The sequence below is a fragment of the Giraffa tippelskirchi genome, chromosome 5 (assembly GCF_054371585.1).
Source record: "Giraffa tippelskirchi isolate mGirTip1 chromosome 5, T2T-mGirTip1v1.2.pri, whole genome shotgun sequence".
Taxonomy (NCBI): Eukaryota; Metazoa; Chordata; class Mammalia; order Artiodactyla; family Giraffidae; genus Giraffa; species Giraffa tippelskirchi.
This window is the reverse complement of record NC_137279.1, coordinates 8155804-8169839: the sequence shown is the minus strand read 5'-3', so window position 1 is coordinate 8169839 and position 14036 is coordinate 8155804. Positions and strand designations below refer to the sequence as shown.

At 46.3% G+C, this 14036-nt stretch overlaps 1 protein-coding gene across 3 annotated transcripts in view; it reads left to right on the top strand.

The window, feature by feature from the left end:
• KCNH1 (potassium voltage-gated channel subfamily H member 1) overlaps positions 1-14036 on the top strand; it is a 512797-nt gene that overhangs the window by 408235 nt on the left and 90526 nt on the right. For all 3 annotated transcript variants that reach the window (XM_081489690.1, XM_081489691.1, XM_081489689.1), the window contains exon 10: positions 11100-11296. In XM_081489690.1, coding sequence (XP_081345816.1) covers positions 11100-11296 — 197 coding nt within the window. The remainder of the gene's footprint in view (positions 1-11099; positions 11297-14036) is intronic.

The window sequence follows — 14036 nt, the reverse complement described above, 5'->3', positions numbered from 1 at the left end:
GTTGATTTCCTAGAGCAGCCTCTCACATAGCTTGGTTTTACATTTTTGTAAACAATGACTTCATTGTTTCACCCATGTAAGTTTTGTCTCCTTACACTGTAAGCCCCCTGAACGTAGAGATAATGTCCTGTCTTTTTGTTCTATCTCCCTTAATTGCTGGAACACTGCCTGATCCATAATAGGTTGGGCCAAATTGTTGAACTGGATCGAACTGTGTGCAAAAGGGTAGTGAGAGGTAACCCCACCTTTGGAAACTCCTAATCTGATAACTGCCTGGGAGAGTCAGGGACAGTTCACAGTGCACCCGGTATATAATGTTACAAGTTCTTGGGTGGTTTTCATTAGCCAGATATATGGCTGAAGTACACCAATGTCCCACCTCTAGTACAGAGATGTTTTGCAGAGAACAATTGTTCTCCTTTTTACCAACGTCCAAAGAAAACAAGTATTTCTTGAACATCTCTGAGCTCTCCTACAAAATCTAACATGAGACCAACCTTTCTAGAAGAAGACATCCCTGTGAGAATTGAGGTGAACCTGTCCCTGGAGCCTCAACCTCCTGAGCCTCTCCATTCCCTGATTTCTTTGCTGGCAAAAGAAATCCAATAAAACATACAGGCTAAGCACCCAACACCACAGCATAATCCAATAGGATCTGACACTTAAAGCTAAGGCTTTATTCCTAGTAACAGATCTTCATGGCCCAGACGGGAAGGCAAATGGATGAGCTTTCTACCATGTCTGTCTGTCTTTGATGTACATTCTCATGTCTCTAAACTGCAAGAGATGAAGCAGAGATCACAGACTGCCAGCTTTTTTTTTTTTTTCCCCAGCAAGAACAAGGGCTTTGTGGTTTCACTACAGATAGGAGGCAAGATTTACAAGGTGTCAGAATTCTGTTTACCTTCGCTCCTCCATGGTCTCAGACAATGCAAGGGAAATGTCCATAAATACATGAGGGAGAGTTCAGTATTTCAAAATTAGCTTGAAATCCTGGATCTTAGCAGCGAGGTACATAGTGGATGCCTGAAACAGGGTCCCTAGCTGGCCCCTGGCCTGATGCACAGGGACTCCTCAGTAGATCCTGGCCTCATGTCCACAGTCAGGGCTGGTGGGAGGTCAGTGGGTACCACCAAGGTGTTTAGCTCAAGTCGCTGGAGCTTTTGCTCTGAATATGCTGTCAGAGCCTCCACCGTCGTGTTACTGTCCGAACCTTCAGACATAAGGAAGTCCATGCTTTTTCCTGGAACAGGTGAAGGAAATAGGCGTGTATATACCTACTCCGACAGAGTCAAACACATTCCAGCCCCACCGGATAGTGGACTCCTGAATTGGCTAGGAAGTAGGTTCGGTTGATCCAGCAAAACCCCGAAATAGTAGAAGCTTAGATAAGACAGAAGCTTGTTTTTTGTCTCATGTAGCCAGCAGTCCAGGCATAGGGGCCTGAAATGGCAACTTCATGGTGTCAGGCAGCCAGCCTCCTTCTAGCCTATTGCTTCATCCTAACTAGGTTGGCACCTGGGCTCCCTGGTCCAAGAGAGCTCCCATCCTGTTCTGGTCGGGAGGAGGCGGGGAGAGAGGAGGGCAGGGCAGGACCCGCGTGGGGGGGGGGGGCCCATCCCTCCGTGCCCCTCCCCTTAACCAGAGCTCGGACAGAGGGCCTCACATAAGTGCGGTGCAGCCTTGGTTCTGGCCACCTGTGTGCCCAGCTGAGAGTCGTGGATTCCGTTTCCGTAAGAGAGAAGTGGTTCTGGGGTACATGTGAATTCCTTGGCCGTGGCTCCTGAAGATCAAAGCAGCCCCCGATTTATCCTCTTTCCTGTCACCCAGCTTGGTGCCTGCCGGAGTTAGAGGTCTCTCGGTGTTGACTGAAGAGGAAGCTGCTTGAGGGAGGGGTTGCAGAGGATGAGCCCTGGGGTCACTGGGAAGCCTCTTCCCGTGTGGAGGCTGCAGTGTGGGGAAAGTCTGTGGGTCATGGACCATCATTTAAACCTCTCTGGAGCTCACTCCTCTCTTCAAAATGGGACTGATGATCCCTGTGGAATTTGCACCACAGGGCTGTTACAGAGGACTCTTATTTTTTTTTTTTTAAATGTTGAACAGGAAAATTTATTATGCATGCTTTAAATTTTTCTTCCTAATCCCCAGAACTCTTTCTGAGAATGATTTCCACCAGCATCTCCCCTCCCCCATGGCATTCTGCTTCCTATTATCTTTACTCTTACCGTAACTCTTCAATATACTTTGGTGGATGGGGCTAAGAACTAATTCACTCTTGATATCATATCCCTTAGCACTTAGCACAATGTCATGATAGGCACTCAATACATATTTATTGAATGGAAATAAATCTGAGAACAACAAACAGCACAGGCCTGGACAAGTAGCCAGTGTTCAAAATGAATGGTTTGTAGATTGCTATTGCTTGAAACTATAGGCCATTTTTGCAGTGACATTAATTGTCACATGGTTGACTAGCTTCATTTTTTTTTTAATTTTTATTGGAGTATAGTTGATTTATACTATTGAGGATTCTTCTTTATTGTGGTTACTATTTATTGAGCACCTACTGTGCTCAAAGCACAGTGCTAAGTGCCTTGTTCATATTATCTCATGTGAGTCTTACAACAGTCCTGAAAGGTGGGTTTTATTACCCACATCTTCTAGCTGAGTGAATTGAGAGTGGGGAGGTTTAGTAAGATGCCTAGTGCCCTTGGTTTTTTTATGCATTCAACAACTGTTGAGCGCCTGCTGTGTGCCAGACACACAGCTGGGGATGCGGTGATGCAGAGATGAGGCGTGTTTGCAGAGTGCTGAGGGCACATTTATGGTCAAGGGTTGGGGAGGAGGTGTGGGTGTATTTTGAGGCACAAGAAGGAGTTATCCAAACCTGGGAGCAGGGCGGAGTGTCCAAGGCTATGCTGGGAAGGCCCAGAGGGAAGCGGGGAGCCGGACCTGGAGGAAGTCTAAGAACCTGTGTGACTGGAGGTGGAGAGTCCGGAGGAGGGGCTGGCGGTCCCACCAGCCCCCAGCAGGGTGCATCTGGGCTCAAAGTGAGCTTGTTTGGCCTGAAGCCTCTGTTGAGGGAGTGGATGAAAAAGTAGTTGGAAAACACCCCAGGGGAAGGACCAGGGAGGAGGAGATTTTGGCCAGTTCTCTTCGTGTCTTAGATAGTCTGAGGACCACGGCGAGGACCTGGATTTCACATGCCTGGTGTGTATCCCGAGTCCAGGAGGTCTGAGAACTCTCCACGGCCTCATTCTAATCCTCCTGAGCCAGCCGGTTCAGTGGGTGTGCGCAGTCTGCTCGGGGCTTGCCTGGAAAGATTGTTCGAGCTTCCGTGTTACGTCCCCTAAGCTGAATTACCCCAAGGGCCAGGAGAGAGAGCGGTTCTCCCTCAGAGCCTCTCTGCTTATGCCAGGATCTCTGCTGCCACGTTTCACCCTCCCGATGCAGTGAGTGGCAAGGTCCCCCTAGTTTTCAAATGGCTTGAGGGCGAAAGACTTCCCGATGCCCCAGAGAAGAGGCATAAAGGCACTCAGGCCGGCCCTCACCGCACTCTGTGTTCCTGCACCTCTCCCAGCCTCCTGGGGAGGGGTGGGCGGCAGTGTTGGGGCACATGCTCACTGTGGAATCTGGAAAGTGCTTAGATGAGTTTGCAGCTGAATGAGGGACCAGGCGCTTTCCTCAGAGGGTTGCAAAATACGCTGTCCATGCTCATCCCTACAGGCTAGTGAGGGAGCAGATAATCCAAAACGTGGGGAAATACAGAGAGCGTTCGGTCCTGCTGAAGAGCCACATGCTGTGCCTCAGGGCCTTTGTACATGCTGCTCCCGCTCCCCGGAATCATCTCTGTGCTGTGTCTTTTTTTTTATTCCTGTTTGTACAGCACTTTAATACATCATTTCATTTGATCCTCTCTACAAATCTTGGAAGTAGGTACTTTCTACTTCAAGTGTCAATCCCCAATTTCCCTTTTATAGATGAAATCATTGGAGTTCATAGATGGTCAAATACAAATGTAGATTTGATATTTTAAAAGAATAGTAACAACACTGACCTAACTTGACTGGGTGTGACTCAGGACCTAAGCAGTGAAGAGAATTACCAAAAACATTTTAAAAAAATCAAAGTATTAGCTTTCAGGGTTCCAGCAAGGCCTAGATAATTATAATCTTTTCAACAGAGGTCAAAGCTAACAGTTGTGCTTAATTTTTTCCACCTGAGGCTTAGGCTGTGAAGATAGAATATGCATTAAGTTGATAAGCCTAAGATAGTCCCTTTAGAGAGCTGAAATGACTAGGGGAAAACTGAAAATACAAAATTGCAGAAAGTGAAAACAGGAATGTCAAAGAAAAGAGTAGCCCTACTGGGGAAACTGCTCTGACACTTTAGGTATACATTCATTCTGGGCCTAAGAAAGATCTCGATCAGGGTATTTGCTGCTATTGTTCGATCACTCAGTCGTGTCCAACTTTGTGACCCCGTGGACTGCAGCATGCCAGGCCTCCCTGTCCATCAGCATCTTCAGAAGTTTGCCCAAGTCACATCCATTGCATCAGTGATGCCATCCAGCCATCTCATCCTCTGATGCCCTTTTCTCCTTGTGCCCTCAATCTCTCCCAGCATCAGGGACTTTTCCAATGAGTCGACTGTTCTGTTCAGATGACCAACATACTACAGCTTCAGCATCAGTCTTTCCAACAAGTATTCAGGGTTGATCTCCCTTAAGATTGACTGGTTTGATCTCCTTGCTGTCCAAGGGACTTGCAGGAGTCTTCTCCAGCACTGCAGTTTGAAGGCATCAAGGTCCAAAGAGTAAGACAAACATTTCAGCGAGGAATTGTGGAAGGCTGACGCGTTCACTGTAAGAGCAGTATGTGCATTGTCTTTATGCTTGCTCACCGGAGCCCTTCCTTTAGGTCTCAGTTCAGAGGCCACATCTCCCCGGAAGCCTTCTCTTGCCCTTTGAGCTTGAGCCGAGCGCCCGTCTCTGTCTCCCGTCATAGCCCCTGGCGTGTTAGCAGCACCTGCCCTGTTTCTCTCCCTCCATCACATCCGCCATCCCACTGCTGTGCCTCAGCGCCCAGAAAAGCGCCTGCCGAGAGCTGCGTGAGTAACTGGATCAGTTCTTTCCAACTGGTATGGGCCTAGAAGTGGCTGATGATTTTAGCAGCAAGTGATGACTTTAACTGCAGAATTATGTTTTGCTTAGTATAGGATACCAGTCTGAGTGGTCCTTAAGAGAGGGCGTAATAGGGAATAGTGACGAGAAGCAGCTGGAATTTCATTTTTGCTCTGACCCCTCCAAGCTCACTCACAGCCAGTCTGAGAAACAGGGCTTTTTCTGGAGTGTTGTAAACTCAGTTGTCCATTTCTACAGCTCTTTAGCATTTGGACCTCAGGCTGTCGGATCTTCTCAGATCCCTGAGTCCCAGCACCTCTTGAATTTTCCCCGATCACTCCTCTTAACCCTCCCAACCTCCCACACTCCCACCGTCCTCCCTGCTTCAGCCTCTGAAAGAGGCTGTTTCAGTCTCTGCCTTCATGACATCAAATTGTCTATAGCAGTGTCCCCAACCTTTTTTGGCCTCAGGGACCAGTTTCATGGAAGACAGTTTTTCCATGGATGGTGGTGGGGGGATAAGGAGCACACAACCTGGATCCTTCACGTGCACAGTGCATGGTAGGGTTTGCGCTCCTGTGAGAATCTTTTTTTAAAAATTAATTTATTTATTTTAATTGGAGGATAATTATTTTACAATATTGTGATGGGTTTTGCCATACATCAACGTGAATCTTAAGCTGCTCTGACAGAAGGTGGAGCTCAGGCGGTAATGCCAGCGATGGGGAATGGCTATAAATACCGATGAAGCTTCACTCACCTGTCTGCCGCTCATCTCTGCTCTGCAGACCGGGGTTGGGGACCCCTGTTCTATGGGATGTTGGTCTCCTCCTGTGCTGGGCTCCTTGCCGAGGGCTCCCCTCCCTCTCCCAGTGCCACCTGAGTCCTGTGTCCAACTCCCACCTCTGCTTTGTGACTGTTCCTCAGCCCCGCTTTTGTACCCCAGAGGGCTTTTTATGTTTACAACAAAAGCGGAGGTGCAGGAAAGAAAGCTGCGCATAACTGGGGGGTGGGAGGGGAGGAGGATTAATTACCACAGGGATATTTGCTTGGAGTTTTAATGAGACTACCTTTCCCTTACTCCTCTCTCCCTTTTGTTTTTCCTTTTTTCTTTTCTCCCAGCTGAGAACATCCACTTAGCATGTCTTTTCGAATCCTGGAACATTAGGTTTTAACATTCTGCACCCAGCATCTCGGTGTAATAAATAAATCAATAAGCTGATTGCCTGCAGAAGTTTGATTGCCAAGTGAACAGGGCTACCTTTTGTTCTTCAGCAAACAATCATTTCACACTAGGGAACAGAGATGAATGTGGGTATAGAGCTTGTCCTGGCCTCTGACGGGTAACCCTGACCCAGGAAGTCATGATTCCAGCAATGTGTGTAGTTTACAGGCAGCTGCCAAATGCTCTGCGTCCTTCCCTTTGACAGTTTTCCCAAGGTATGTATGTGTGTCATAAATACGTTTCTCATTTGCCAGAATAGTCCTGGCTTTGTTTTGAATCTGACAGGTCCTCCGACACCTCTTTCTTAAATCTCACTAACAGATCATTTATACCAAAAAGGCTGCCTTGACAGGAAGAAAGATAGTATGATTTTCAGTTGGGGCTGAAAATCAGATGCAAGTTATGACAACACCAAGACTTCCTAGACCCTACAGATTAATCATGACTATCTCACCGTGAAATACTTGGTGTAGTAGGAACTAGTCTCCATTTATTGTTGCTGTCAAAACCTTTGATTGGAAAACTCTTCACAATGGGAATATTGTCATTTCTAAAGATGTGTGATTTATTTCCTGGTATGTTTAAAATGCAATATGGTTGCTCTTTGTAGTAACAATAGATATGCCCCTGAAGAGTTGTTTATAAACTGAATTTTTACAAATAAACTCATATGTTAAATATACATGGGGGGCTATTATTTTACTCTATGGGTTCTTTTATAATTAGAAAGACTACTCCTAATTCATTTGAGATATATAATGTTCACATATTAGGTTTTGCTTAAATGAAGTAATATTTTTTCTAATTACAAAATACTATACCTTGAGTAGAAGCACAAACAAGGAAAATTGTGATTTGTGAATCACTTCTCCATCCCCAGATAATAGTTAGTTAATATTTTGATATATTTCCCTTGATTATTTTTTATGTCTATTTTTATGACATGGGAATATAATGACTATATTGCTAAATAACCCACATTTCTCCAGTTTATTTCTTCAACAATTTCCCCTCATATTTTTTCCATAGCTTTTAAAATTGAAGTATAGTTGATATACAGTATTATAATATTACAGGTATACAATACAGTAACACAGTTTTTAACACAATTTATGCCTCATTTATAGTTATTATCCCACTCCAGTACTCTTGCCTGGAAAATCCCATGGATGGAGAATTTTCCGTCCATGGGGTCACTAAGAGTTGGACACGACTGAGCGACTTCACTTTCCCTTTTCACTTTCATGCATTGGAGAAGGAAATGGCAACCTACTCCAGTGTTCTTGCCTGGAGAATCCCAGGGATGGGGGAGCCTGGTGGGCTTCCGTCTGTGGGGTTGCACAGAGTCAGACACGACTGAAGCGACTTAGCAGCAGCAGCAGCAGCATAGTATATCCTTGTAGCTTATCTTATACTCAATGGTTTGTATCTTCTACCCCTCTACTTCTGTATTGCTCCTCCGCCTTCCCTCTGCTCACATGGTACCTACTGTTTTGTTCTCTGTATCTATGAGTCAGCTTCTTTTTTGTTTCGTTCACGAATTTGTTGTATTTTTTTAAGTTTCTATGTAAATAATATCATCCAGTATTCATTTTCCCTCTGATTTATTTCACCTAGCATAATACCCTCAAAGTCCATCCATACTGCTACAGATGGCAGCATTTCATTCTTTTTTTATGGCTGAGTAGTATTCCGTGTTGTGTGTGTGTGTGTGTATGTGTACGTATACGTATACATACACCGCATCTTCTTTATCCATTCATCTGTCGACGGAAGCTTAAGTTGCTTAGATGAAGTAATCTTAACAAGAATCAGGCGGGGTTACCAATGATCTATTCTCAATAGTTCTGACGTAAACCACTAAGTAGTTTCTTCTGGGCCCTTCAGCCTAGAGTTCCATGATTCTGTGTGTTCTGGTTATCTATTTCTTCTGACCAAGCCACTCCCAAATTTGGTGCTTAAAAAATTAATTGTTTCTCACGATTCTGTGTGTTGTTTGGTTCAGCTGCTGCTTCTCCCTTGAACTTCCCACATGTGGTTACAGTCCAGCACTGGCTGGGGCTGAAGTCATTTGAAGGCTTGACTGGGCGGGAGGGCCAAGATGGCTTGCTTACGAGACTGGCAGAGCCTGGCTGTCAGCTGGACTATTAGAGCACTTCTGTGTGACCTCCTGTGTGGCTTGTTCTTCTCAAAACATGGTGGTTGGATCCAAGAGGGAAGATCCTGAGAGGTCAGTGTTCCAAGAAACCCAGGCAGAAGTTACAAGGCTTCTTATGACCCTGCCTGAAAATCCTAGAACATCACTTGTGCCACATTCTGTTGACGAAGGCAGGGGATTAAAGTGAGTTCAGGTTTAAGGAAAGGGAATTAGGCTTCACCTCTTGACATAGAATGAGACCTCCACTGGCTCAGGTGGTAAAGAATCTGCCCACAGTGTGGGAGACCTGGGTTTGATCCCTGGGTTGGGAAGATCTCCTGGAGAAGGGAATGGCAAACCACTACAGTATTCTTGCCTAGAGAATCCCCATGGACAGAGGAGCCTGGTGGGCTGCAGTCCATGGGGTCTCTAAAGTGTTGGACACAACTGAGTGACTAACAGTTTCACTTTTCTTGACATAAGTTGCAATATGAGAGTAGGGTCTACGTTTTGACTATCTGCCATGCTGCGTGTCAGAAAAGGAGCATTGTCTAGGGGAACAGGAATACATAATTACGAAAGGCATGAGAGGCATGGCAGAGCAGTAGAGAGGAGTTACAGAGTGCTCCATATGTGTAAATGAATTGTCCAGCCTTGCTGATGAGGACTCCATGCATGCTAGGGAGCACGCACTGAAGGAACCCGTCTCTGTGGAAGCCAGGCGGTATCCCACAGAGAGAACATTCCTGTTGGCTGGCTCCTGTTCTGCGTTACCTCACTCATATTACAGATGGGTGAAGAAACACCTGGTTAAGGGATTTAAATAGCACAGGCACATATTTGCCTAAAAGCTACCCCAACCTTGTATCCTACTCATATTGAGTTGATGAAGCTGTGTTCATAAAGTAAAGCTGCGCTTTATTTCACAAACACATAATACGTGAAGCAATGTGTCCAGTACATTTGCTTCTCAGCTCATGTCGTGGAGGTGCTTGGAGAGGACTATACCTGTGTGGAGTAACGTATGTGCTTAGAGTGGACACTTTCTGGTGTCTGGGAAAAGGTCAAGTTCTGTCCAGATGCTTAAAACGCTAATTGCCTCCTTTCGCCTGAATTAGGAAACATCTTCCCTGTATATCACACTGAGTCTCCAGCACCTGGGTTCTAGCTGTAGAGTGTGGCTGATCTGAGTGCGTGGGCTGACAACTCCCTCAAGGGTTGTTAGATTGGTTTTCACCCTGGTTGCAGTGTTTCCTTCCTTCCCAAACACCTCTCTCTGGCTCCCTGGAGATTCAGATTTGTGTTTATCTGTGCTGAAAATTGGAGAAGGCAATGGCATCCCACTCCAGTACTCTTGCCTGGAAAATCCCATGGACAGAGGAGCCTGGTAGGCTACAGTCCATGGGGTCGCTAAGAGTCGGACACGACAGAGCGACTTCACTTTCACTTTTCCCTTTCATGCACTGGAGAAGGAAATGGCAACCCACTCCAGTATTCTTGCCTGGAGAATCCCAGGGACGGTGGAGCCTGGTGGGCTGCCGTCTATGGGGTCGCACAGAGTCGGACACGACTGAAGCGACTTAGCAGCAGCAGCAGCAGTGCTGAAAATTTAAAGGCAAGAGAAACAATGTTTCAAGCTATTTGTTATATAACCAGAGGCTGTGCCAGGAATGAATTAAGCTTCGCATTAGACATATGTTAAAACCTCAGTCTCTGGGAAAGGTTGGAAGAATATCCCTAGGTAAGAAAAACAAATATTTGGAGGAGATTGATAGAAGTTTGACCCAGGATACCACCAGGTGGGATGAGTACTCTATTGACTTATTAAATATATTGTTAAATATAGTCTTGTGGAATGCTAGGCATAAGAGGATCCTCAAGATGCCACTTATATAGGGCCCACATTTTTATACCACCAGGAGGGCATATGGCAAGGTGAGGAACACGGAAGGAGGGAAGGGAGAGAGAGTGAGGAATGAGACACCGCCCACATAAACCTCAGGGCAGTGGACAGAGTTTGGAGGAAGAGGAGCTCCACTCTTGCCTGATTTCGTCCACGTAGGTCATGCTCATCAGGGGAGACACCTCCTGTTTTTCAGCTCCTGATGAAGAGTCCACACCCTCCCCGTTGCAGCCTAGGGTGTGCCCCTCAGTTACATCACTGTAGACCTACAGTTTACCTTCCTTCTCTTTTGCCAGCAGATATTGTGAGAACTCCTACTGTGTTGCCAGATACTGTGTTAGTGGAGGGATGGGATGCGGGAGAGCTCATGCTGGGAGACAGACAAGTATCATCATCATGGATTATGATCAGTGTCTTGGAAAACCAGGCGTGACAAAGAATAACATGGGGTTCCAGTTTCGTGTAGGATGTTCGGGAGGTCACAAGTGATCCTGAAGTTATTGGTTGAACTTTGACATGTATCCTATGGTATTTTTAGTTTTCTGAAGTTGCGTGTTGTTAAGGTCCAAATTAAAACCATCCTGGCCTTTTCTGAGCCCAAGCTGTGGAATGCCGAATGGACAGCAGTCCTGGGAGACGGTGGAAAGCCAGCGCCGATGGCCAGACTCCTCTGGTGGGCACTTTGCTCATCACCGCGTTCTCTCCTCAGGGAAAGGAGATGTGTTTGGAGATGTGTTCTGGAAGGAAGCCACCCTTGCCCAGTCCTGTGCCAACGTGAGGGCCCTGACCTACTGTGACCTGCATGTGATCAAGCGGGACGCCCTGCAGAAAGTGCTGGAGTTCTACACGGCCTTCTCCCACTCCTTCTCCCGGAACCTCATTCTCACCTACAACTTGAGGAAGCGGGTGAGTGTGCAGTCTCCGTCTCTTTTCTACCAAGAGCAGTCTCTGTGCTCTTAGGATAACCGTGTGGGCTGAGGAAGTCCTTTCGCTGTTTATTTAAGTGGGGTAGTTGGTTCTGTAGAGGTTCTGCTTGTTGCTTGCTCTTTGGAGCTTTTGCTGTAAGATGAGAGAGAAAAGGATGTTGTTAGATTGAAAGATGGATTGATTTTGGTGCAGAAGGGTTTGCTTCTGAGTGTGTCCGTGGACTTTTCCTCAGTAAAATCCTGACCTAGCATTTTGAAAAAATGAGTTTAAAAAAAGGAATGAGGTTGTTAGTCAATAAAATGGTGGAGTGGGATCACTTAATTAACGTAAACTGAATTCTCCCTGTTGATTAGAGCCCACTAAATGGTGTGAGGCTGTTAGCCAGCTGGTAATAATAATTTTTTTTTTTTTTTAAAAAAGGAAAGTGAGTCAGTTGAATCCAGAAAATAAGAGATGGGATTTGATTGCCTAGAGATTATTTTATATACAGATGTCAGTTTAACTGGCTGAGAAATGATTTGTGGTTTTAAGAACCAGAAGATTTCTCATCTGAACTTGTTACTTTCACCCTCAAATCATCAGAATTGCTCCATCTGTCTCTGCGAGGATTAGACAGTGTGTCTTGTACTCGGGGTTTTCATGACCGATGTTCTTGCATTTCGTTTATTTCCTTTGGTCAAGCAGGTAGCTCTCCACCTATAGAATTCATCCAGGAGTACTGCCTTAGGAATCTTTCTAGAAAAGACCTCGTGATCTCCCCCCGCCTCCCACACTGCCCCTCTTCTCATGGCCCCTGTCTCTATTAACATTGTCTGTGTCGCCCTGGGGCTCCAGGCTGGAGAACCCTGCCATCATCCTCGATGCTTCTTCCATGTCTCCAGTGGCTCCGTTTACTCAGCACATCCCGTTGCTTCTACCTGTACCCTCAAACCTCAGTCCACAGTGCTCTCCTCCCCAGGAATTTCCCTGGGCTCTTGGACCACAGCACCCCTAATACAGCATCTCCTCCCGTCCTGGACCAAGCAGTCGGCTCCAAACACACTCTCCTGCCTTGTGCATTTCCTCAATGCAGTGCTTCCTCCTTGGCCACTTATGTGACCATTGGGATGATGTCATTCCCCTCTGTAAAGACTTCTTGCCCCCACTCTAACTACAGCATGATATCCACTCACTTCCACATGGTTTATGTGGTTTTCCACATCTGGCCCAGACTTAACCCGCAAGCCCCAACCCCAGTCACTCTTGCCACACCCACCACTCTCACCAGGAAAATGACCCACACGGTTCTATAAACATGCTGCACCCTTTCAGAGAACCATGTCTCTGCATGGGCTTCCTGGCCTGGAATTCTTTTCTCTCAAACCCTTCAGTTCAGTTCAGTCACTCAGTCCTGTCTGACTCTTTGCAACCCCCTGGACTGCAGCACGCCAGGCCTCCCTGTCCGTCACCAACTCCCGAGGTTTACTCAGGCTCTTATCCATTGAGCCAGTGATGCCATCCAACCATCTTATCCTCTGTCATCCCCTTCTCCTCCTGCCCTCAATCTTTCCCAGCATCAGGGTCTTTTCAAATGAGTCAGCTCTTTGTATCAGGCGGCCAAAGTATTGGAGTTTCAGCTTCAGCATCAGTCCTTCCAATGAATACCTAGGGCTGATCTCCTTTAGGATGGACTGGTTGGATCTCCTTGCAGTCCAAGGGGCTCTCAAGAGCCTTCTCCAACACCACAGTTCAGAAGCATCAATTCTTCGGTGCTCAGCTTTCTTTATAGTTCAACGCTCACATCCATACATGACTACTGGAAAAACCATAGCCTTGACTAAATGGACCTTTGCCAGCAAAGTAATGTCTCTGCCTTTTAATGCTCAAACCCTTAAGGGTCTGCTGAAATGTTTATTTGTTCATAAATCCCATACATGCCAACTGAACTAGACTAGATGTATAAAACTGAATTAACACTCAGCTCCCTAGTTTCAGGAAAAGAAAAAAAAGAAAGTGAAGCCGCCCAGTTGTACTCGACTCGTTGTGACCCCATGGACTGTAGCCTTCCAGGCTCCTCTGTCCATGAGATTTTCCAGGCAAGAATACTGGAGAGGGTTGCCATTAGCTTCAGGAGCCTCAAGTCTAGTGGAAAAGATGCACACAGGAGGGATAAGTGTGGAACATGATGCTAAGTACATTTGTACAAGGTGTTACAAGATCATAAAGGAGGAGGGCAGCTAAAGGAGTCAGAGAGAAAGTACTGGGGGTGGGTGGTGAGACCTGAGCTGAGTCTTAAAGGATCAGTTTGCCAAACAAAGGGAAGTTGGAGGGGAGTTTGAGTCAAGGCACAAGAAAGGAAAACAGCCTTTTGCCTTCCAGGTTTTTTGTACAAAGTTCCAAACACTTGTCATTGGCTATTGCAACAGTGTGCTTCTACCTGTTTGAAACTCCCTCTCTTGCACTGCCCTGTGAGTCTCTGCTCAGAGACATGGGAGGGCAAGGGCTTGGTATCCCCAGTGCCTAAGCCAGAACAGGGAATTTAAAACCATCTGGGGATGGCACGGAGAGAGAGATGAGAGCTCTGGGTCTCAGCATCTACGTCATAAAATGTGAGGTGGTGGCAAAGATGACTGATGATTTTTACGGCTCTGTGATTGGAAAACTGTTCATTTAAATTCCAATGGGAAATGGGCAGTAGGGGAGAAACGTGCATTCACAGTTCTCCTTGTTTATCTGTGAA